At 49.7% G+C, this 25,548-nt stretch overlaps 1 protein-coding gene across 4 annotated transcripts in view; it reads right to left on the reverse strand.

Moving 5' to 3' along the window:
- Nucleotides 1-25,548, reverse strand: part of spef2 (sperm flagellar 2) — a 167,971-nt gene that overhangs the window by 89,164 nt on the left and 53,259 nt on the right. For 3 of the 4 annotated variants that reach the window (XM_069884246.1, XM_069884239.1, XM_069884265.1), the window contains exons 8-15: nucleotides 21,528-21,638; nucleotides 11,915-12,007; nucleotides 11,223-11,312; nucleotides 7,140-7,273; nucleotides 6,278-6,405; nucleotides 4,701-4,842; nucleotides 2,895-3,032; nucleotides 2,042-2,205 (exon numbers count right to left, since the gene is read on the reverse strand). In XM_069884246.1, the coding sequence (XP_069740347.1) occupies nucleotides 2,042-2,205; nucleotides 2,895-3,032; nucleotides 4,701-4,842; nucleotides 6,278-6,405; nucleotides 7,140-7,273; nucleotides 11,223-11,312; nucleotides 11,915-12,007; nucleotides 21,528-21,638 (1,000 nt within the window). The remainder of the gene's footprint in view (nucleotides 1-2,041; nucleotides 2,206-2,894; nucleotides 3,033-4,700; nucleotides 4,843-6,277; nucleotides 6,406-7,139; nucleotides 7,274-11,222; nucleotides 11,313-11,914; nucleotides 12,008-21,527; nucleotides 21,639-25,548) is intronic. The other variant, XM_069884256.1, reaches the window with a different exon arrangement.

Consider the following 25,548-nt stretch of genomic DNA (forward strand, 5'->3'; position numbering starts at 1 on the left):
AGGTATATAATTCCCTGAAAGTGGCGTCACAGGTGGATAGGGTTGTAAGGAGAGCTTTTGCCATATTGGCCTTTATAGATCAAAGTATTGAGTCCAGGAGTTGGGATGTTATGGTAAAGTTGTACAAGACATTGGAGATGACAAATTTGGAGGATTGTGTGCAGTTTTGGTCACCGACCTACAAGAAAGATATCAATAAGATGGAAAGAGTGCAGATATTTACTAGGATGTTGCCTGGACTTCAGGGTCTGAGTTACAGGGAAAGGTTCAACAGGTTAGGACTTTATTCCCGGGAGCGTAGAAGAACGAGGGGAGATTTTATAGAGGTATTTAAAATTATGCAGGGGACAGACAGAGTAAATGTAGATAGGCTTTTTCCACTGAGGGGAGGTGAGATACAAGCAGAGGACATGGGACCCAGGGCAAACTGGAGCTGAAATTGGCTTTGGAGACAGAGGTGGACTTGCTGTGTCCCTCCAATAATGCATCAATAACCCTCAGACACTGGCGACAGGTTGTCCTGCCGTGAATGTATTCTTCTTTGGCTTGGCTTCGCGGACGAAGATGAACACCTTCCCCGCCAGCAGAGGGAGAACCTTCACCAATTCAAGAAGGAGGCAGTCAAGGGGAATGAATGATTCATGATTCAAAATGCAAATTATTGCCATGTAATAAAACAGTGTCATATTACACAAAATTTCCTTTTTTTTCTGCTGTAAGGCAGACAGATTCGCCATCGGCAGAAGTTGCCTGAATTGCCTCTTAGAGTCAGAGAAAGAGAAGCAAAAGAGTCGCCTCAGAGTCACCGAGTGTCCGTGGATTCGTCTCCAGCGCTCCTGCAGCCCTTGCAGCTACACAGAGTCCAGTCCAAACGATCGGCAACCCTTCAGTGCCCTCAGTACCCTCTCACATCCTGGTTCCGATACCTGGTACCCCTTCAGCCAGTCTCCGGCCAGTCTCCAGCAGTCCGACGACTAGTGCGAGTCCCTTGCCTGCAGTCTCCAATAGCCCATAGCCTCCATGAGTTCCTCGCCTCAAGTTGCCAACAGCCCACCGTCTGTGGGTCCTTCAGCCCAGAACCCCTCACTGGTCTGCCATTGTGGTCACCGTCCCATGGGCTATCTCTTCTCAGGCAGGTGGGGGGGGGGTTTCTCCCAGTTTTCTGGTGCCCTGCTCAGGTGCCCTGCTCAAGTCCTCTGCTTCCCCGGAGTCTGCAACCCCTCATGGCCGCTGCCGATCGTAGGCACCACCAACTAGGTCCCAGACCTCGTGGTCATGGGATTTTAAATAAAGCCACCCTATTGGCTCCTTTAATGGGCTGTTTGAAGCCTGAGTTGAGTTGACAGCAGATGGACTGGGCGGTTGGACCCCACAGGGGCATTGTGTCTCTTCTCCATGGATCCACACCAGTGGCAATGCTGCTGTTACAGCAGTTCTGGTAACGCCGGCGTTTTGTTTATTTTGCCTCCATGAATAGGACCACAACGTCTCAGAAGGGTGGATAGGGCACAAGAGCAGGGATGTGATGTTGAGGCTTTATAAGGCCCTGGTGAGGCCTCACATAGGATATTGTGAGCAGTGTTGGGCTCTTCATTTGAGAAAAGATGTGCTGACGGTGGAGAGAGTTCAGAGAAGATTCTCAAGGATAATTCCGGAAATGAAGCGATTATTGTATGAGGGACGTTTGACAGCTCTTGGCCTGTACCCGTTGGAATTTAGGAGAATGAGGGGGTGGATCTCACTGAAACATTTTGAATGTTGAAAAGCATGGACAGAGTGGATATAGAAAGGTTGTTTCCCACGATGGGAGAATCTCAAACAAGAGGGCACAACTACATGACTGAAGGGCGTCCATTTAGAACAGAGATGGGGAGGAATTTCTTCACCCAGAGGGTGGTGAATCTGTGGAATTTGTTGCCCTGGCGTTTGTGAAGGCCGGGTCACTGGGTGTATTTAAGGCAGAGATTGATAGGTTCTGGATTAGCCAGGTTATAGGGAGAAGGCTGTGAGCCTATGTCTTATGGCTTTAACAAACACATACCTGTTTTGTTCCTGACTTGTTGAGGAGGGTAGTTGTACATCAGCCACGTTAACCAATGGGATCCGTGCAAACCCCGTGATGTCTTCCAATGGGATCTCCCCTTCCATTCCTTTGTAGTAATCCTGCAGGAATCGGGATGTATCCTGGAATCGATCCACCTCGACCTGATATTGATCAGCATGACATTGAGAATAATGCCTAACACCTCAGCCAGCAATGTTGACCTGCACTGGAAACTCCCTGAACACCACTCAACTCCTTCCCTCTCAAGTGATCGTACACGGTACCCGGACTACACCAGCCTGCCTGGGGAATTTCTGGGGAAGGGGAGTGGAGTAACGCTGTAGGATCAGTGGTGAGGGGGGGGGGGTTCACACTGAGGGAGGGGCACACTGTGAGGGCAGCGGTGTAGAAGTCACGGAGAAGCTGTGGGCCTAACTCAGTGTCCGGGGTGGGGGGGGGGGGAAATATGGAAATTGAAAGATGATGTAGGTCTCAGGGAGTGGGAGTGGGGGCATGGGGATGACTGAGGGAGTGTGGGGGGACTGGAAGGGGAGTGGGCGGAGTTGGGGGAGTGGTGGGACTGGGGAGGAATGTGGTGGGGTGACTGGGTGGGGGGGGGAGTGTGGGGATCAGGGGGTGGGGGAAAGAGGGGTGAGTTGGTGTAGGGGGATATGGAACTGGTGTGAGTGGGGGTGTCAAGGTCTGAGGGGTGTGGGGGGATGTATGGGCAGTGATGGGACCAGGGGAGAATGGGGGAAGTAGGTGGAACCAAGAGGAGTGTGGTTCGTGGGGGGGACCAGAGGAGAATGTGGGTAGTGGGGGGTCTCAGGGACCAGGACAGGGATGGTACCTGCATCAGGGTGGTGTAGAGGTTGAGGAGAATTCCAAGGTGGTCCTGCAGCCATCCGCTACCCATCACACGGAGACGCTCTCGTTCGGCCTCCTCCTTCCGCTGGTCCGCGATGTCCCACAGACATTCCCGCAGGCTCTGCACACACACCAGGTGTCACTTCCACCCCACCCCTTCACCTAAACCCATCAAAATGCCTCCACCGGACCAGACCCCTCCCCCAGACCAGACTCCTCACCCAGACCGGAACCCTCCTCTAGAACAGACCTCTCCCAGACCGGAACCCTCCTCTAGAACAGACCTCTCCCAGACCGGAACCCTCCTCTAGACCGGACCTCTCTCCCAGACTGGTCCCCTCACCCAGACTGGACTCCTCCCCCAGACCGAACCCCTCACCCAGACCGGTCCCCTCACCCAGACCGGTCCCCTCACCCAGACTGGACCCCTTCCCCAGACCAAACTCCTCACCCAGACCAGACCCCACCCCCAGACTGGACCCCTCACCCAGACCGGAACCCTCCTCCAGACCAGAACCTCTCTCCCAGACCAGACCTCTCACCCAGACCAGACCCCCCAAGCAGATCAGACCCCTCACCCAGATCGGACCCCTCACCCAGATCGGACCCCTCACCCAGACTGGGCTCCTCACCCCAGACCCCTCCAGACCTTTCATCCATACCACACCCTCACTCAGTCCAGACCCCTCACCCTGTCCAAAACCCTCCCCCAGACCTGTCTGAAACCCTCCTCCAGACCTGTCTGAAACCCTCCCCAAGTCCCAACCAGACCCCTCCCCATAGGCCCATCCAGACCCCTCCCCCAGGCCCATCCAGACCCCTCCTCAAGATCGGACTCCTCCCCAAGGTTCATCTGAACCTATTTCCCCCCCATCCAAAAACAGGACACCTCCCCATTGCAACCCAAGAGGTAACTCTCATACTCACAGAGTGAGGGTGGAGGCTTTCACATCCACGGGGGGGAGGGGTGAATAAGAAGAGAGAGCTGGGGGAAAAGGGTAGGGGAGAGGGTGATTAGGGTAGAGAGGGGGGAGGAGGCAGGATGAGGTGGAAATGGTAGTGCGAGGGAGATGGGATCCCTATGTTGAGGGGAGGGAGAGGAGGTGTAGGGAGAGAAGGAGGCAGTGTCCCATGGTGGGCAGTGTCCATACTGGTGGGGTTGTATCCACACTCACATAGAGGTAAAGGTAAAGGGGTAGTGGAGGGGTTAAGGGATATTGTCCACAATTACATACACAGGGCAGGGGAATGGGATAAGGGAAGAGGGAGGGGTAGGGAAGTGGGATAGGGGAAGGGGGAGAGGTAGGGGTGGGAATAGGGGAAGGGAGAGGGGCAGGGGAGTGTGATAAGGGAAGAGAGAGGGGCAGGAAAGGCGAGTTAGATAGGGAAGGGGGAAGGGTAGGGGAGTGTGATAGTGGAAGGGGGAGGGGCAGGGGAGTGGGATGGGGAAGGGGTAAGGGAGAAGGATAGGGGAAGGGGAGGGCCAGGAGAGTGAGATAGGGGAAGGGGGAGGGGTAGGGGAGAGGGATAGTGAAAGGGGGAGGTGCAGGGGAGTGGGATGGGGAAGGGGTAAGGGAGAGGGATAGGGGAGGGGCAGGAGAGTGGGATAGGGGAAGGGGAGGGGTAGGGGACAGGGATAGGAGAAGGGAGAGGGTCAGGGAAGTGGGAAAGGGAGAGGGGGATCCCATGGTGTGGGGTGTCCACCCTCACATACACAGGGAGGGGCGGGGGATGGGGAGGGGGTAGCTAGGGGAGGAGGGTTGGGGGTAGGTGGGGGGTCCACACTCACATACAGCCGCAGCAGTAGCTCAGCCTGGACATCCTGGTCTGCTCGCAGCTTGTCGCTGATGGAGTTGTAGTCATCTTGCCACTGTGACACAAACTCCTGCTTGTGGTCTGGCCGCGTTTCCACATACTCCTGGAAATCCCTTCTGCAGAGCCAGGAATTCCACAGGTCACTCCCGACCACCTCGTGTCCACAACGTAGAGCAGAGCAGGCCCTTTGGCTCATTGGGCATGTGCGCTAACCCACCCCACCTGCCTGCAGCTGGTCCACATCCCTCCCTCCCAGCCTGGCCCGGTGTCTGCCTGATCATCTCGTCACCACCTCCATGACCGTCTGCTCCAGGCACCCACCACTCATTGTGGACACTGTGACAGTGTATTTAGAGGTGGTTTGGGATGATTGTTAGAGCAGGTTGCACACAAACATTTTAAAACACAGAATTTTTGCAGAGTGCTATTTTGCAAAAGACAACAAAGTAGCAACATTCAGCATACAGCTTGTCTGGGAGAGCATGTGATCTTTGCAGGCAGAGGAGAACAACTTTGCTCCCAGAGAGGGAGGGAGCGAGAGAGAGGAGAGTCAGAGGCTTCAGTTCCAGAGGGACAAGCTAGCAAACTTTGGAAGACTGCCTGGTCAAAGGAGAAGACTGACCGTCTGAAAGGTGACCTGAAAGAAAGAGGATCATCTGGAGAACCCTGAAGGGGGCAAGTTTCGTCAGCAAGACTGATTAAACAGGAATCAGGTGTGGATGTCCTGGAACAAAAAGGAATCTCTCTCTGAAAACCAGCAAGAGCCCTCCTGAGTGGTAACCATTTGCCTGTTAAGCACCAAAGCCTGGTGAACTTTATTAATGCTAACTTCTGTGCACAGAACAAGAATTGCTTGCAACCAGTGAGATTGGACTGTGATCCAAAGAACATTTCTACACTTATATACACATTACACACATGTGCACTTAGAATTAGAGGGGGGTTAAGTAGGTTAAATAAGTTGATAGCAATAAGTTGAAGTTTGATTCTGTTTTCATGTGCAAAAATAATTAAAAGGAACTTTTGTTCAAGTGACCCTTTGTCATGGTGCATATCTATTCCTGCTGGGTTTTGGGGTCCTCTGGACTCCATAACACCTCCTGTCAAGACTCCCCTCTTACCTCACATACACCTCTGACATTGACCCTTCCACATTGGGACAGTCTCTAACTGTCCACTCTATTCACAGTTCTCAAAACTTTTATATCCCATTGCCAGCTCCTGCAGTGAGTGAGAGAGAGAGAGAGACTGTGTGTGTGTGTGTGTGTGTGTGTGTGTGTGTGTGTGTGTGTGTGTGTGTATATGCGTGTGACACTGTGGGGTCCTGTACACCCCCATGTTGCCTCATTGACCACTCCCCATCTCCTGTACTGCCGGGAGAGGGAAGGGGCTTGTCCCAGCCCAACGTTCTGTACACCAGAGGCCATGTACTCCAGTCTGCACAGCCCTTTCGATCACACAGTGCACCCCTCCATCACCTTCCCTGCCAGCAATCTCTTGGAATATTGGTTCCCGTTCCAAGATCGGCACAGCCAGGGAAGTGGTTCTCACCGGAATGCATGCAGGTCCTGGATGACACGATCCCGCTCGCTGCGCAGCTCCCGCATCACCCTGTGGATGGTGCCAGTGTACGTCTCCACTATGCTGTCCCAGTAACGAGCCAGGTATGTGGCCACCTCCTGAAACAGAGTGGAATGAGCCGAGGATTCAACACCATCAGGGACAGCACCTTCCTGTTCCCCTCACACTTGAAACACGGTGATGGCCGTGCAGAAATTTACTCTTACCCTCTGCCCTTAGGAAGATTTAAGACAGAGATAGACAGGTTCTTGATTAGCCAGGGCATCAAAGGTTATGGGGAGAAGTCCAGGCAGTGGGGCTGAGTGGGAGAATGGATCAGCTCACGACTGAATGGTAGGACAGACTCGGTGGGGTGATTGGCCAATTTTAATTTTTTTTAAAAATTAGACATACAGCACGGAAACAGGCCATTTCAGCCCATGAGCCCGCGCCATCCAATGACACCCAATTAACCTACAACCCCGGTATGTTTTGAACAATGGGAGGAGCCCCCGGGGAAAACCCACACAGACATGGGAAGAATGTACCAACTCCTTAAAGACAGTGCAGGTTTCGAATCCCGGTCCCAATTGCTGGCATTGCAACGGTGTTGCACTAACCGCTACGCCAACCGGGCCACCCTATTTCTGCTCCTATACCTTCTGGTCTTTCTCCCTGCCTTCTGCCACTTGAAGTCAAGACAATAGTTCTATGGTTCTCCATACAGACAAATGAAGAATACTGTTTAGTAAATAGGAACCTCTCGGATGGTTAGTGTGAGCATTTCCTCTGGTCATCCAGCATTCGCACTGTGTGCATAGAAGAACGAGAGGGTACTATTTCCCATGGTTACCTGGGGCACTGGCTCATCCACATAAACCCACTGGTTGGAGCCGGGTTTTGGAGCGGGGGGCTGGCTGTCCTCTGGTTCACTGGCGATCTCGGACAGTTGTGCTTCAGATTTCCCTTTCTTTTCCTTGGCAACCCCTGAAACAGAAGGTGAAGAGTGTTGTTTCGTCCCAGTCCATGGGACCAGGTACCTGCTCCCTCCCAAATCCTCTCACACCCTACATGTAGCATCTGCAGGGGCCAGCAGGCAATCAGACATCTCCTCCTCTCCCAGCCCTCCTACATTCTCCACCCTCCTCTTTCCTTCCCTCCTTCCAACCTCCCTCTCTTTACTCTCCCTCCACACTCCTTTCCTCCCTTCAACTTCCCTCCATCCCCACTCTTGCATCCACCCTCCCTCTACTCTCCTCCTTTAAATCTCCCACCACTTTCCACCCTCCCCACTCCTCCTGCCTCCACCCAGCAGCCACAGAAACATGGTTTAATATGATGAAAACAAGTTTCTGTAACTTCAGGGGTTTGTGGGCCAGTCCTCAGTGGGCGCTGTGCTGTTCCCCAGCATCCTGTCTGTCATGTGGCAGCCTACAGCCATGTCTGAGATAAAGACAGGGCCAGGGGAATCACCACATTGATGGGGAGCCCAGAGAGTACACAGCGTGAGCCCAGCTCACCCATGCTAACCAAGGTGCCTCCCTGAGTGAGAACCATTTGCCTGTGTTCTCTCCAAATCTTTCCTAACCATGTACCAGTCTACATGTCTTGAAGGTGTCACTCAACTTAGTCAGTGTCACCTGATCTCAAGGTCACCATTCTCATAACTCTTTTGCACCTTTTCCAGTTTCATTACATGCTTCCTTTAGACTGATTGCCTGCTGGCCCCTGCTTCCTTTAGGCGATTCACCAGGCTGATACCTGGAATGGCAGGAATGACTTATGAGGAAAGATTGCGCAAATTGGGATTGTACTCGCTGGAGTTTAGAAGATTGAGAGGGGATCTCATAGAGACATATAAAATTCTGGCAGGACTGGACAGAATGGATACAGATGGGATGTTTCCAAGGATGGGAAAACCCAGAACCCGGGGCCATGGTTTGAGGATAATAGGCAAACCATTTAGGACCGAGATGAGGAGGAATTTCTTGACCCAAAGGGTGGTGAATCTGTGGAATTCATTGCCACAGAGAACAGTAGAGGCAGGTTCATTAAATATGTTTAAGAGGGAATTAGATCTATTTCTTCAGTATAAGGGTATTAAAGGTTATGGAGAGAAGGCGGGGACGGGGTACTGAACTTTTAGATCAGCCATGATCTCGTTGAATGGCGGAGCAGGCTCGAAGGGTCGAATGACCTACTCCTGCTCCTATCTTCTATGTTTCTATGTTTCTATGACATGTAGAAACATAAAAACCAGCAGGCCGTTCAGCCCCTCAAGCCTGCTCCCCCATTCAACATGACCATGAATGACCATAGGACCCCAGTCTATTATCCCTGTTTTCTCTCCACACACCCCGATCCCTTTAGCCACAAGGGCCACAACCCCTCCCTTGTGAATATCTAATGAACCAGCCTCAGCAACGTTATGCGGCACGGGGTTCCACAGGTTCACAATTCTCTGAGTGAAGAAGATCCTCCTCACCTCAGTCCTGAATGACCTCCCCCTTCTCCTTGGACTGTGACCCCTTGTCGTGGACTTCTCCAACATCTGGAACATTCTTCCTGCATCTCACCTGTCTAGTTCTGACAAGAGTTTGATGCCTCAATGAGATCCCCTCTCATTCTCCTGAATCCCAGTGAGTGTAACCCTAGTCTATCCGTTCTTTCTACATCCGTCAGTCCTGTGGTCCCAAGGATCAGTCTGGTGACCTTTCACTGCACCCCATCAATCACAAGGATGTCCTTCTTCGGATTCAGAGACCAAAACTACCCACAATACTCAAGGTCCCAGATTGAGTTTGTCGTTGAGGAGGATGATGGTGGAGGGGTAGCAGCTGTTCCTGAACCTGGTGGTACGTGTCTTGTGGCACTGATACCTCTTTCATAGAGCCATAGAACATTACAGAAAAAAAACAAGCCTCTTCGGCCCTTCTAGTCAGTGCTGATTCATTTTTATTTGCTTAGTCCCACTGATCTGCACCTAGTCTATAGTTCTCAATACCCCATCCATGTACCTGTCCAAATTCCTCTTAAATGTTAAAGTGGACCCCACATTCACCACCTTAGCTATTGGTGTCCCCAAAGCCGACCACGATCCAGCCAGTTCACACACTTTCCACCACACATCTGTAGAAATTTGCCAGGGTTTCCAATGCCATGCCGAATCTCTACAAACTCCTGAGGAAGTAGAGGCGCTGACGTGCTATTCAGGTTATCCACATATTGCTTGAGAGAACTTCCCAATTGCAAAGCTGAAAGCCCACCCTATCATTCATACTATGGTGGTCCCAGTCAATTAGAGGGGATTTCCTGATACACCCCTTGCAGCTATCTTCAATCTCCCAACTTACTTACTCCTCTAATTCATGTGAACAACGGAAACCCCCAATATGTCTTCCCTTCTCCTCTCCTCTTCACCTTCCACAGGGACCACTCCCTCCATGACTCTCTTGTCCACCTCCCTCCCCACCAATCGCACCCCCGGCACCTACCTGCGTGAATGCAGGAGATGCTCTACTTGTGCCCACACCTCCTCCCTGATCACCATTCAGGGCCCCAAACCGACCATCCAAGGAAAGCAACACTTGTGAGACTAGGCGCAGACTGGGAGATCGCTTCATAGAGCACCTTGTCTCTGTCCACCGCAATACCCTGGATCTCCCAGTGACCACCCATTTCAATTCCCCATCCCATTCCCTTGCTGACATGTTTGCCCAAGGTCTCCTCATGCACTGCCAGACTGAGACCACCTGTAAATTGGAGGAACAGCCCCTCGTCTTCTGACTGGCCACCCTTCAACTGGACAGCATTAATGTCGATTTCTCTGGTTTCCGTCAGCCAACATCCCATCTTTTCCCATGTCTCCTTTTTGCTTCCCTTCTCCCTCTGACTCCTTTCCCCGAGTTCTGCTTTCAGAGCCAAAACACCCACCCCCCAACAATTCTCATCTTTCCCCTCTTCCTCCTATGCACAACCAATGTACTCCTTCCCTAACCCATTCAGCCCTTCTCCCCAGCCCTTTAATTCAGGCAAAAACACTGAAAATGCTGAAGAAACTCAGCAGGTCAAACAGGAGGGAGTAAATCCCTCTCTCTCCTTCCATCCAGCTCTCCACCCCCTTCCCTCCCTCCCCCTACTTGCTGCTGTACTCCATCCTGCCTGTGGGGCCGTGCTCCTCCCCCTACCCCTCTCCATCCCCACCATCTTGTTCGGGTGCCTGGCCATATTTTTCCAAACTTTGAAGAGCTCAAGTCTGAAACGTTGACTACGTATCTTTATCTGTGTGATGATACGACCACGACACTGGACCGTGTTCCCACCAGTCTTCTACAGGGGACAACCTCTGTACCTGCAGATAGACAATCTGGGAGGCTGATTCCATCTGGCTAGCTGTCAATCGCTAATCCAGTATATAGACTTGAGCCAGCCCCTCCCGGGCCAGTCAGACACATGGAGCCAACAAGATACTACAACTGGTGTATAGAGTTTTAGTGGATTAAAGCCTATAGTGGTCTTTCCTGTGTTTTGTGTTTGTTTTCTGCACCACAGCGCATCACAATCTCTGCTAGATAAAAGTCACTGTTTGACCTGCTGAGTTCTCCTTTTCATTCAGGCACCTGCCTCCTTTTCACTCATACCCTGAGGAAGGGCTCAGTCCCAAAACACTGGTTATGTACGGTATCTGTCCCCCCTATGGACGCTGCGAGACCTGTTGTGTTCATCCAGCATTTGTGTTTTTGTTACCGCCTAGCTCAACCCCCTTTGCCCATTCTTCTGTTCCATAGTTCCACCCACAAAGCGTCAGTGGATGAGTTCCCTGGAATACCAAGTCCAAACACTGTAGGATACCCTCCCTCCTCAAAAATGCAATCCCCCTCCTCATGTACCTCACAGCTTGAGCATATAACACAAGACCAAAGCAGTGAGGTCTGACCTGACTTGGATTGCTTCCTGTCACCAGGTGATGTGCTTGGTTTCTTCTTGCTCTGACCCTTTGCTGAGCTCAGTCTGCTCACAGAATCTGCTGGGAGGAGAAAGTCAGAGTACGATAGAAACTCCTGGGGACATCTCCCCCATCACCCATTCTCCCCATCGACACATTCCCCAATCACCCACTTTCTCTACGGACACTCTCCCCTATCCACCTACTCACCCGCATCATCCACTCTCTCCCATTGACATATTCTCTCATCATCCACTCTCCCAAGGACACTCTCCCCATCACCCACACTACCCACAGACACTCTCCCCCAACACCCACTCTCCCCCAACACCCACTCTCCCCCAACACCCACTCTCCCCCAACACCCACTCTCCCCCAACACCCACTCTCCCCCAACACCCACTCTCCCCCAACACCCACTCTCCCCCAACACCCACTCTCCCCCAACACCCACTCTCCCCCAACACCCACTCTCCCCCAACACCCACTCTCCCCCAACACCCACTCTCCCCCAACACCCACTCTCCCCCACAGATAGGCTGGTGGAGTAGTTGATGGGTCCAGCCGTTGGTGTGCTCTCCTGCCACTGTCTCACTATTTATCGTGAAGGCTAACCAGCAACTGATAGTTCCAAGCCCAGCCACATTTGAATTAACACACCATGCAAGGAACTCCAACCATACCTTTCTGAAGTAAGGAACCAGATAAGCCTTGCTTCTTGTCATTCGGAGATACATCACTCGGCTCTCTGGCGGAGGTGGGGCCACTCAGAGACCCTGCAGGCAAGACAAGTCAATGAGGACATAGTTGAGGTAGATTAGGACTGAGAGAGGAAGCTGAGAGGTGCAGGAGAAGTGGAGATTCTCAGCATGTGAGGAGGGAAGTGGTGTTGTGGGGGATAACATTCCAGGGTCAAGCCAGGGTAGTCAGGTCTCTGGCTTAGATAACACTGGTAATGAACCTGATCAGGTGACAGAACTCTCAACAGGAGTTTATTTCGGTGAAAGTGAGCACAACTCCCTGAGAATTTGCATCACTTTGGAAAAGGACAGGTGGGGACAAAAGGGGAAAGTGAAAGATCAGGTCAGAACTTTGGCCAATAAATTGGGATCAGATATTCTCAAGTTCAAGTTTACTACCATCTAACTGTACATGTTCAACCTGACAAAACATGCACACACACAATACAGCGCAGATAGTAATCACAAACATACACAAAGGTATAAATTAAAACACTTTGGATTTACAGGATACAGTTCATCAATCTCACAGCTATTCCCCAGCTTGGCAGTCTGATTTTGATGCTCCTCTACCTTTCACCTATGATACTACAGTGGATGGAAAGGGTCCTCAGTAATTCTTTGAGTCCTATTTACACAATCCCGGTAAGTCAAGTTTATTGTCGTCTGATTGTACTAGTACAATCTGACAGAACCCCATTCTCCGGTCCTCAGTGCAAAAACACGCAGACACACAATCAGACATAACACACAGTCAGACAAATAATAAATATACAAGATAAGTATTACTGTATACAAATAAAAAAATATTGTTTCTTGAACATGAGTCTCGGAGGGTCAGTGCGAGCAGTTCCTTTGGTTGTTCACAGTTCTCAGCGCTTGTGGGAAGAAGCTGTTCTCAGCCTGGTGGTGCTGGCTCTGATCCTCCTGTATCTCTTCCTCGATGGAAGCAGCTGAAAGATGCAGCGTGTGGTGTTGAAGGGGTCCTCAATGATTTTGCATACCCTCTTCGGACAACAATCTCAATAGATCATGTTGATGGGGGAGAGGGAGACTCCAGTGATCCTCTCTGTCACTCTTATGGTCCTGTAGATTGACCTCCAATCCATTTCTCTGCAGCAACCGTACCCAGCCGTCGAGGATGCTCTCGATAGAGCTCCTGTAGAAGGTTGACAGGATGGTGGCTGGTGGCCTTGCCCACTTCAATCTTCTCAGGAAGTGCAGTCGCTGTTGCACCTTCTTGACAAGTGAGGAGTTATTGAGTGTCATCATGGAGTGGTCATCTTCGGAGTGGGCTGAGCCAGAGTGGGAAGCTTTTGGCTCAAAGGGGTTCATTCAGCAAGAATATGCAAGAGGCAAGGGATAGTAGGAGTTTAAGTAAGAAAGGGTCACCCTATTCGAGGAACAAAAAGGATTCAGCAGGTAGGCACAGGTAAAAGTAGGTTTTTGAAATATATAGTTTGTTCCTCTAGTCATAGACAGTGGGAATGGCAGCCCAGGCAGGGAAAGGCTCCTCTTCCAGAATGTGGGTCATCAGAGAAGCTGACAGTGTCCATGATGGCTTCATCTGCAAGACGTGCATCCAGCTGCAGCTCCTGACAAGCCGAGTTCAGGAATTGGAGCTGGAGTTGGATGAACTCCGGATCATTCGGGAGGCAGAGGGGAATAATAGGAGTTACAGGGACAACATCACATCTGGGAGGCAGGAGGAGGGGAGATGAGTGACAGACAGGAGAAGGAAATGGAACAGGCCGGCAGTGCAGGGCACCCCTGTGGGTGTTCCCCTCAATAACAATTGAACTATTTTGGATACTGTTTTTTTTGGGGGTGGGGGGGAACCTACCAGGGACAAGCCACGGAGATCAGGTCTCTGGCACGGCGTCTGGTTGTGATTAAGGAGGGAAGGGAGGAGAAGAGGTGAGCTGTAGTGATATTGGTTTCTATAGTTAGGGAGACAGATAAAAGATTCTGTGGAGGAGATCAAATATCCCGGATAATACATTGCCTCCCTGGTGCCAGGATCTGAGATATCTCAGATCGAGTTTACATCATTCAGGAGGGAGGGTGAGCAGTCAGATGTCGTGGTCCATGTAGGTACCAATGTGGGTAGGAAGGGTGAAGAGGTCCTGCACCTAGATTTCAGGGGGTTAGGTGCTAGGTTGGAGGACAGGACCTCAAGTGTAGTGATCTCTGGATTGCTGCTCACGCCACATTCTAGTGAGGTTAGAAATAGGAGGATAATGCAGCTCAACACGTGGATAAAGACATGGTGCAGGAGGGAAGGCTTCAGATTTCATGGATCATTGGGCTCTTCCAGGGAAGGTGGGACCTGTTCCAATGGGACAGTTTGCATCTGAACTGGATGGGGACTAATATCCTTGTGGGAAGGTTTGCTAGTGCTGCCCTGGTGGGTTTAATTTAGATTTGCAGGGGTTGGGAACCAGAGGGCCAGAGCAGATAGAGGATTGGAGGAGGGAAAAGATGACGTGAAAATTGCAGGCACCGTTAGAGTCAACGGGTTGTACATGGTGTAATGTTCTCAGGGGCATCTATTTCAATGCAAGGTGTGTTGTAGGAAAGGCAGACGAGCTTAGAGCATGGACGAGCATATGGAATTATGACATTGTGGCCATTAGTGAAACGCGGTTGCAGGAGGGGAAGGACTGGCAGCTCTATGTTCTGGGCTGATGCAATAGAACGGTAGGGGGGGGGGAGGGGGAATGAAAGGGGGAGGAGTGGCATTGCTCATCAGGGAAAGTATCCAGTTGTGCTTAGGCAGGATAGACCAGAGGGCTCGTCTACTGAAGCCAAATGGGTGGTGCTGAGGAACAGAAAAGGTATGACCACACTCATGGGGTTGTATTATAGACCGTCCAATAGTCAGTGAAAATTGGAGGAGCAAATCTGTACAGAGATAGCAGACAGTTGCAGGAAACATAAGGGTGTGATCGTCGGGGATTTTAACTTTCCATATATTGACTGGGAATCCCATCCTGTAAAAGGGCTGGATGGCTTGGAGTTTGTCATATGTGTTCCGGAAAGTTTCTAAATAAATATATAAATGCACCAACTAGAGCAAATGCAATACTGGATCTCCTATTAGGGAACGAGACAGGACAGGTGAGGTGAACATTTTGGGTCCAGTGATCATAATGCCATTAGTTTCATGCTAATTATGGAGAAGGATAGGTCTGGGCCTTGGATATAATTTAATTAAAATTATTCTCATGTCAAGATCAAAGGCAAGTTTAAAGGCAGAGGGAACCTTGGTTTTCAAGGTATTTTGGGGATTCGGTTTAGAAGAGAGAGAGGTATAACAAGTATCGGTAACACGGAGCAAATGAAGTACTTGAGGAGTCTAAAAAATGCAAAAAAACCTCAAGAAAGAAATCAGAGAGGTTAAAAGAAGACGTGAAGTGGCTTTGGCAACAATGTGAAGGGAAATCCACTGTTTTTTGTGTGGTAGGTCGTGTTTAACCAAACGTGGAGTTTTTCGAGGAGATTACTAGGAAAGTTGATGAAGGAAAGGCTCTGGATGTTGTCTACATGAACTTTAGTAAGGCCTTTGACAAGGTCCCACATGGGAGGTTAGTCAGGAAGATTCAGACACTAGGTATTCATGGTAGAAAAATGGATTCGACAATAGTTGGACTGGAGAAGCCAGAGAGTAGTGGTGGATGATGCTTCTCAGATTGGAGGTCTGTGACTAGTGATGTGCCTCAGGGATCGGTGCTGGGACCATTGTGTGGGAAACTGGATCAGCAAGTTTGCAGATGACACTAAGATTGGAGACCTTGTGGACAGTGAAGAAGGTTTTCAAAGTTTGCAGAGGGATCTGGACCAGCTGGAAAATGGCCAGTGGAATTTAATGCAGACAAGTGTGAGGTGTTGCATTTTGGAAGGACAAACCAAGAAATAGACGTGTTTAAAATTATGAGCGGGGGTAGACAAGAGTAAATGTAGGTCAGATTTTTCCACTGAGGGTAGGTAAGAAACAAATCAGAGGGCATGGGTTAAGGGTGAAAGGGGAAAAGTTTAGGGGGAACTTCTTCAGAGAGTTGTGGGAGTGTGGAACGAGTTTCCAGCCAAGGTGGTGTATGTGGGCTCAATTTTGACATTCAAGAAGAATTTGGACAGGTCCATGGATGGGAGGGGGCTGGAGGGGCTACGGACTGGATGCAGGTCAGTGGGACAATGCAAAAAAAAATTGGTTTGTTGCAGGCTGGAAGAGCTGAAGAGGGTTGTTTCTGTGCTGTGGTATTCTAATATAGGAAAGGGAGACCCCTGTGATCTTCTCGGCCGTATTGATGATCCTTTGTATTGACTTCTGGTCTGATGCTTTGCAGCGACCATCCACACAGTGACAAGGGAAATGCAAAGTAAAAATGTTAATGATGTTTCAGGACCACTTGCACGGGGTCTGGGACAGGGTTGTCTCAAGTGACAGGGAAAAGATGGCCAAGTAAAGGAGCCATGGTTGATGAGAGATGTGACAGCTAATCAAAAGGAAGACGGAAGCATACACAAGGTTTTGGAAGCAATAGTCAGGAAGGACAGCCCGATTATATAACAGTCAGAGCAATGGTAATTATAGCACCAGTGACCAGAGTTTGAATCTGGAGCTGTCAGTAAGGAGGTTGTACATTCTCCCCGTATGTGCAAGGGTTTCCTCCCATCCTTCAAAAACGTAAGGGGGTTGTAGGTTAATTGCAGTAATTGGGTGGCATGGGCTGGTGGGCTGGTAGGGCCTGTCACCACACTGCATGACTAAATCATAAAAATTTAAAATACATTAAAAAATAACATGCAACTAGAAAAGGACTTTAGAAACAACAGGAGAACGAGAAGGGGACATGAGAAGCCCTTGGCAATTAGGAATAAGGAAACCCCTCCAGTGTTCTACATGTACATGACGACCAGAAGGATGGCGAAAGTGGGGATAGGACCCATAAAGTGGGAAACGTCTGGAAATGGGGGAGGTCCTCAATGAATACTTTGCTTCAGTGTTCACCAGCGAGTATGAGGTCAGTATAGAACAAGCTTGTGTGCTGGAAATTAAGGAAGTGCTGGGTCTTCTTAAGAACATTCAGATAGATGCCTCTGGGACCAGATAGATTATAGCCCAGGTTAGTAGAGGAAGCAAGGGAAGAGGTGCTGGGGCATTGGAAATGATCTTTTCATTCTCCCTGGCACAAGATATTGACCGGAGGATTAGAGAATGGAAATGTAGTCCCCTTATTAAAGGTAAGAGGGAGAACCCTGAGAATGATCGAGTAGTGAAGCTTGCGTCAGGGCTTTGCTTAAGGGTTTTAGTAAGGGGAGGGGAGGGAGGCTCTTTCCTTTTTTCTTTTTTATATATACATGGAATTTTTATAATTTTATGTGATGCAATTTATACTGTGGTTCAAAATTAAATAAATAAAATATTTTAAAAAATCTCTGGTGAGACCACACAGGGAATTGTGTTCAGTTCTGGCCACCTCATTTCAGGAGGGATGTGGAAGCTATGTAGAGGGGCAGAGGAGATTCACTAGGATGTTGCCTGGATTGGAGAATAAATCTTTAGAGGCAAGGTTAGCAGAGCTGGGACTTTTTTCTTTGGTGCAAAGAAGGATGAGTGGAGACTTAATAGAGGTCAACAAGATGCTGAGAGACATAGATAGGGTGGACAGGCAGCGCTTTTTTCCTGGGACAACACCTAATATCTGAGGACATCTGTAAAAGATGAGTGGAGGAAAGTTCAAGACTAATTTTTTTTTTTAAGTCAGAGAGTGGTGGGTGCCTGGAATGCATAGCCAGCAGTGGTGGTGGAGGCTGGTACAATAGGGGATTCAAAAGACAGACAGGCACATGGATGTAAAGAAAAATAGAGGGCTATTGATGTGAGGTTGGAATGGGTTATGTTGATGTGGAGTAGGTTTACATAGGTCGGCACAACCTCACAGGTGGATGATTGTTCTAGGTTCCATAAGGCTCTATAGTAAGCAGGTAGAACGAGAGGATTTTATCCGAGAGTTGTCCTTAAATCTGAATTGTGCTGTTCCCCTCAACAATAAGTAAATTGTTTTCGATACTGTAGGGGGGAAGGATCTACCAGGGACAAGTTGTGGTGGTCATGTCTCTGGAGCAGAGGCTGCCCCTCAGCTCAATAGGAAGGGGGAGAAGAGGAGAACTAAGGTGATTTGGGACTCGTTGGTTAGGTGAGTTGATAGCAGGTTTTGTGAATGAGATCGAGGCTCCTGGATGGTATGTTGCCTCCCAGGTGCCAGGGTCAGGGTTGTCTCTGATCACAGCATGCTGGAGGAGGAGGGAGAGCAGCCAGATATTGTGATCCACGTGGGAACCAATGACATAGATAGTTCGGATGAGGCCTGAAGAAGGAACATAGGGAGTTAGGAAAGAAGTTAAAAGGAAGACCTCAAGGGTGGTAATTTTTGGATTGCTGCCTGAGACACACACCAGAGAGGGTAGGAACAGGAAGTTGTGGCAGATGAACGTGTGGCTGAAGAGATGGTGCAGGAGCAAGGTTTCAGGTTTGTGGATCATTGGGGTCTCTTCTGGGGAATGTCTGACCTGTACAAACAGGACAGGCTGCACCTGAACTGGAAAGGGACCAATATCCTGGTGGGCAGGAGCTGTTGGGGAGGGTTTAAACTAGTTTGGCAGGGAGGTGGGAATCAGAATGTGAGGGCAGAGATTAGGGTATAAGTTTAAAAGCACGATGCTGTGTATTCTGAGTTGGTGACGAAGGACAGGCAGGGGATAAAACATAAAGGGAGACAGTTAGAGGGTTGGAAATGTATCTATTTCAATGCGAGGAGTATTAGGAATAAAGGGGATGAACTTAGAGCTGGATCAGTACGTGGAACCACGATGTGGCAATTACAGAGAATTGGCTTGAAAAAGGGCAGGATTGGCTGATGCAGGTACTGGGGTTTAGGGGTTTTAAAGGGAATAGGATGGGAAATAAGGAGGGGGATGGGAAGGGATAGCATCACAGCTGTAGAAAGGGAGGGCCCTGCAGAGGGAGTGTCCACTGAGTCAGTGTGGGTGGAAGTTGGCTCCATGTCATCTATAAGCCCCCAAATGGCTCCGTCATCTATAAGCCCCCAAATAGCCCTCAGGACTGGGTTGTAGTTATGGGTGATTTCCACTTCCCTAGTATTGACTGGCACCTCCTGACTGCAAGCGGGATGGACGGGGCTGAATTTGTCAGGTGTGTACAAGGATTCCTGACACAGTCTGTGGACCGGCCAACGAGAGGAGAGGCCACACTGGATCTGGATCTGGATCTGGGGAATGAACCTGGTCAGGTAGCGGACCTCTCGGTGGGGGAGGGCGGGGGGGGGGTGCATTTTGGTGAGAATGACCACAACTCGCTGAGCTTTAGCATGGATATGGAAATGGATAAGAGCAGACAAAATGGGAAAATGTTTAATTGGGGAAGGGATCATTATGATGGGATGAGTCAGGAACTAGCGAGAGTGAAAGCACAGAACGAATGTGGAGGAAGTTTAGGGACCACTTGTGCTGGGTTCAGGATAGGTTTGTCCCACTGGGACAAGGAAAAGATGGTAGGAAAAGGGAACCATGGTTGACAAAACAGGTGAGATAGCTATTGAAGAGGAAGAAGGAAGTATACATTAGATTTAGGAAGCAGAAAACAGGAAGGGCTCAAGAGAAGTATATGGTAGCCAGGAAGGAGCATAAGAAAGGACTTAGGAGAGCTCAAAATGGGCATGAGAAGTCCTTGGCATGTAGGAAAAAGGAGAACTCCAAGATGTTCTATGTGTATGTGAAGACAGAAGGATGAAATGATAAAGGAGGGAACATGTGCCTGGAGGTGGAAGAGGTTAGGAGGTCATAAATGAATATTTTGCTTCAATATTCATGAGAATATTGATCAGGTTGAGGTTAGACTAGAACAGGCCTGTGTGCTGGACAATGTGGAGATTAAGGAAGTGTTGGATCTTCTTTAAAAAATTAAGATTGCAAAGTCCCCAGGGCTGGTCACGATGTACACCAGGATGCTGTGGGAAGTGAGGGAAGAGATCATTGGGGCAGTAGCTACAATCTTTGAGTCCTCTGTGGCCGCAGGGGAGGTGCTGGAGGATTGGAGAGTGGTAAATGTAACCCTTGTTGAAAAAAGATAATAGGGAGAATCCTGGGAATTACACACCAGTGAGTCTTAAGTCAGAGGCACGCAAACTGTTGGAAAGGATTCTTTAGGATGGATCTATGAGCATTTGGAGAAGTCCAGTCTACTCAAGGATAGTCAGCAGGGCTTTGTGAAGGGAAGGTCATGCCTCATGAATCTAATTGAGCTTTTTGAGGAGGTAACAAAATAAATTGATGAGGTTAGGTGGTAGATGTGGTCGACATGGATTCTAATAAGGCATTTGACAAGGTCCCCCATGAGAGACTCATCCAGAAAGTCATGAGGCACAGGATCAGTGGAACTTTGTCTGTGTGGATAAATAATTGATTTGTAGGAAGAAAGCAGAGAGTAGTAGTGGAAGGAAAGTATTTTGCCTGGAGGTCAGTGACTAGTGGAGGGGCCACAGGGTTCTGTTCTGGGACCCCTGCTCTTTGTGATTTTTATAAATTACCTGGATAAGAGGCGGGAGGATGGGTCAGTGGATGACACGAAGGTTGGAGCAGTTGTGGATGGAGCTGAAAGTTGTCAAAGGTTACAGAAGAATATAGACAGGATGCAGAATTGGGTGGAAACATGGCAGATGGAGTTAAATTCAGATAAGTATGAGGTGATGCATTTTGGAAGGACAAACCAGAAGGCTGAGTACGTGGTTAATGGTTGGTTACTGAGGAGAGTGGATGAACAGAAAGACTTTAGGGTCCAAATCCCTGCAACCCTCAAGATCGCCACACAGGTTGATAGAACAGTTAAGAAGGCCTATGGGATGCTGGGATTCATTAATAAAGGGATTGAGTTCAAGAGATGTCATGTTACAACTCCACAAATCTCTGGTGAGACCACATTTGGAGAATTGTGTTCAGTTCTGGTCACCTCATTATAGGAAAGATGTGGAAGCTGTGGAGAGGGTGCAGAGGAGATTCACCAGGATGTTGCCTGGATTGGAAAATAAGTCTTATGGCGCAAGGTTAGAAGAACTGGATCTTTTCTCTTTGGAGCGTAGAAGGATGAGAGGAGACTTAATGGAGGTCTACAAGATTATGAGAGGCATAGATAGGGTGGACAGGCAGCATCTGTTTCCCAGGGTAGGCATGGCAAACACTGGAGGACATCTGTATAAAATTAAGGGAGGGAAGTTTAGGGGAGATATCTGGGTAAGGCTTTTTTTATGCAGAGAATTATGGGGCCTAGAATGCCTTGCCAGGGATGGTGGTGGAGGCTGTAACATTAGGTGCATTTAAGAGACTCATGGACAGACACCTGGATGGAAGAATGATCGAAGGTTATGGGGTAGGGAGGGTTTCGAACATTTTTTTAAAGAAATATATGGGTCAGGTTAACATTGAGGGCTGAAGGGCCTGTGCTGTGCTCTAGTGTTCTATGTTCTACACCGATACTCACCACTTCCAGGGAGATTCCCATCCTTTGGAGCCATGTCCTGAGGTGGTGGAGAAGGAGGTGTCCCAACTTGGCCTGGGGTAAGTACCCCAGAAAGCTTCTCAGTCACAGCATCTGGAATTTAGACCAGACACATCAGATGGTGGATTTAGACTGGGAGATCCTCCAAGACAGTGACTCCCATGAATTTAAATTTGATCATTCTCTTCCACCTCTGATCCTCAAATGTTCACTGGTTCTCCCTTCCTGAAGTGCACAATCAGCTCCTTGGTTTTGGGGACATCCAGTATTTCTGTACTACTCAGAGACAGGAAGTTCTCACCAGCAGAGCAGTGAGGAGAGAGGATGCTGCAAAGTCTCTGGGTCGGGCCCTGCCCTTGACTGGAAAGAGGTGCAGACAGAGCTTCATGTAACACTACAGCAGAGGGACAGGCCCATTGCTCCATGGTAGGCACCACCAGTAACCACAGAGACAAGACTGAGGGAATGATAGGCTTTAATATACAGAAGAACCTTGCTGGCTTGGATCCAGGTATAGGAATGGAGAGAAGGGAGAGGTGGCTCGACCTTTATGGCCCAGGACCACGGGGGGAGGAGTCATAGAGTATGAGTCATCAGTGGGTGGGCCAGCTCCATCTATACAGTAGTCCTCAATAACTATATACAATGGAGGAAACATATTACCACACCCCACTGACCATGATGGATCTTATGTCCTCCCACAGTACTACTGGCTCGGTTGTAATACTCTCCGTTTGGCTGTGAGGCATCTTGAGGTTGTGTAAAGTGGCTGAGATACAACTTTCCTTCCTTGGTCTGAAAGATGACACCCTTTGTCAGTGCAGCAGAAACGTCCAGCCTCATCAAACAGGACAGTACAGGAACAGGCCCTTCAGCCCTCTGTCTATACTGACCACATCAGACTAATGCATGTGCTCCAAATCCTTCCATTCCCTGTCTTTCAAAATGCCTCTTAAATGTTCCCCTCATAACCGCTTCCTGTGCCTCCCCTGGTGGTGTCTTCCAGACACCAACCACTCTTTTCCCCAACTTTCCCCTCTCACCTTAAACTTATACCCTCTATTGTTTGACATTCCCACCCTGGGAGAAGGATTCTGTCTGCTTCTCCTAATTTTGTCAAATTCTATCAAAATTCCACTCAGCCTATGATGCTTCCAGATAAAAGGTTCATGCCCTTTAATCCAGGCAACATCCTGGTAAATCTCTTCTGCCCCCTGGCGAAAGCCTCGCATTTTCCCCATACTGTAACTGTAAATAAAACTTTTTAAAAACCACCGTGTCTGCAGATTTTTGTGTTATAACCCAAGTCATGGTTGCAACATGACGTCCCAATTTTTATACTCAGTGCCCCGAGTGATGAAGGGAAGTGTGGTGTACATGGTTTTTCCACAGGGCAGTCCAGCAATGGCAGCAGGTTGAAGGTGGCAGCCAGATTGTGATGGATCTCAGCCCCAGCAGCTGAGCAGGGAGCTGTAGCTGCTGCCTGCAGAACTCAGATCAATGCCAGAACTGGGGTTGCTCACCCCCTGAACCTTCCCCACTGAACCCTTTACCATGTGTTCTCACCTCCTGCAAAATTCATCCCACATCTTCATTCCTGCCCCATTTCCAAATTCCCAAGCCTATCACCTCACATCCATCTCCTCAACCTCCTCCCTCAAGCCCAACACTCTCAGCTTCCAGTCCATCGGTTTCTTGAGAAGCAGGTTGAGCAGCCAGATGTCACGGTCCACGTCGGTACCAATGACGAAGGCAGGAGTAGGGAGGAGGTCTTGAAGGGTGATCATAAGGAATGAGAAAGGAAGTTGAAGAGCAGGACCTCGATGGTGGTCATCTTGGGATTGCTGCCTGTGCCACACGCCAGTGAGGGTAGGAATAGGAAGCTGTGGTGGATGAATGGGTGGGCAAAGGGTTAGTGCAGGGACAGGGGTGCAGGTTTGTGGATCATTGAGATCTCCATAGGGGAAAGTATAATCTGTACAAGCAGGATGTACAGCAGGACCTTGATGTCCCTGCTCCTGTACATAGTGCCCTGACTGAAGGCAAGCATCATGCTAATGGCCTTCTATGCCACCCTGTCTGTTTGTGTCTCTAATTTCAGGGAACTATGTAGAGGTGCCTAACCTTTTATCTGGAATTCCAAAAATCTGCAATCTAAGATGGAGTTTGGTGCCAGACAGGACCAATGTGACCCTCGGTCAGCTTTCGTGTATCCTGTTGTGTTCCGCGTCACTAATTAGTGGTATCTTTACTTTATAAGGACCCTACCCATTGAACATGATCCTCACTCAACTCATGCTGGAATATCCCATGTCATTCTGCTACTTTATAAAAGCATCCAAATCGTCAAATACTGAAGCCGGTCCAGTGGCAGCAGCTCAATGGCCGTCATCGCTACCCATAATCCCCTATCCAGCTGAAACTGCTGTACCAGCACAGCGCAGGGGAACTGAGAAGGGGCTCGTTCCCCTGGCATTGGTATAACAATGGGGGGTGGGGGAGGGAGGAGAGAGAGGGCAGCACATCGGGGAGCGGGCGGGCAAGAGGGTGGGTGAGGGGGTGGGGAGAGAAAATGGCAGCGTGACTCAGGTGGGTGAGGAAGAAAGATGGCAGCGTGACTAGGGTGGGCGGGGGGGGAGAGATGGCAGTGTGACTCGAGCGGGCAAGGGGGGAGAGATGACAGTGTGACTTGGGTGAGCGAGGTGGGAGAGAGAGAAAGCAGCACGACTCTAACGGGCGAGGGGGAAGAGACAACAGTGCAACTTAGCCTGGCGAAGGGGGGGGGGGGAGATGGCAGCGTGATTCGGGTGGGTGACGGGGGAAAGACAGCAATACAATACAGGTGGGCGAGGGGGGAGAAACGGCAACAGAACTCGGGCGGGAGAGAGGGTAGAGACGGCAATGTGACTTGTGTGGGTGAGGGGGAGAGATGGCAGCGTGACTCAGGTGGGTGGTTTTAAAGGGATGGAAATCAAAATAATTTCGAAATCCAGAAGATTCTGAATATCAGCAGATGTCCAGTCCCGACAATCCCAGATAAAAGGTCAGGCATCTGTACTTGTACCACAAGCCTTTGCCTTCCCGGTTCATGTTCTCCCTGTGACCATCGAAAATGACAGAACAGAAACAGGCCCTTCAGCCCATGTAGACTGTGCCAAACAATTTTTTTGCTGAGTCCCAATGGCTTGCATACCCTTCCCATCCATGTACGTATCCAAACGCTTCGTAAGTGTCTAAACGGAGCCCACGTTCACCACTTCAGCTGGCAGCTTGTCCCACTCCCTGTGTGAAGAAGTTCCCCCCACCCCCCCCAAACACCTTAACCTAAGTTCTTTAGTTTCTTTCAGACAGACAACACAATAACAGGGCCTTCTGACCCACGAGCCCGTACCACCCAATGACATCCAATTGACCTATTGCAAGATGGGAGGAAACCTGTGCAGACACGGGGGAGAACAGAGACCACCAGATTCGTGCTCCTGTCCTGATCGCTGGTGTTGAAACAGCGTTGCACTCACTGCGCTACTAATGGGCCTTCATAGGAGCACTGTAGGGGTGTTCCTTGCTGTCCTCTCCGCCCAAAGATGTAATCGGTGAACTGTATGTCCACAGGGATGTGGCAGGGCGGAGAGCTGTGTCGGGAAGGTGGTGGGGGTGCCTATTTACCCGCTTGCATCCTCACCCTCTTGAGGACGTCTAGGGTGCTGGACTGCGGGCTGGGGAGGTTGAAGTGAATTGTCCCCGGGGATGGTAAATTGGAAGCCATACACCATCTCAGTGGATGAGGCTGGTAGGTCTTCCTTTAGTGCTGTATGGATGACTTGGAGCACCCATGGAATTGTCTCACCCAAACTTAGTGGAAAAAGGCTGCTTGCATTTTTTTGTCTATGTCCCTCACACTTAACATCTCTCTATCAAATCTCCCCTCACTATCAGACCGAGAAAGAAGGAGGAGGGTCCATGGGTGACAGGCAGGCAGGGCAGGCACCCCTGTAACAAGTAT

Source organism: Narcine bancroftii, chromosome 1, assembly GCF_036971445.1.
Source record: "Narcine bancroftii isolate sNarBan1 chromosome 1, sNarBan1.hap1, whole genome shotgun sequence".
NCBI classification, from domain to species: Eukaryota; Metazoa; Chordata; class Chondrichthyes; order Torpediniformes; family Narcinidae; genus Narcine; species Narcine bancroftii.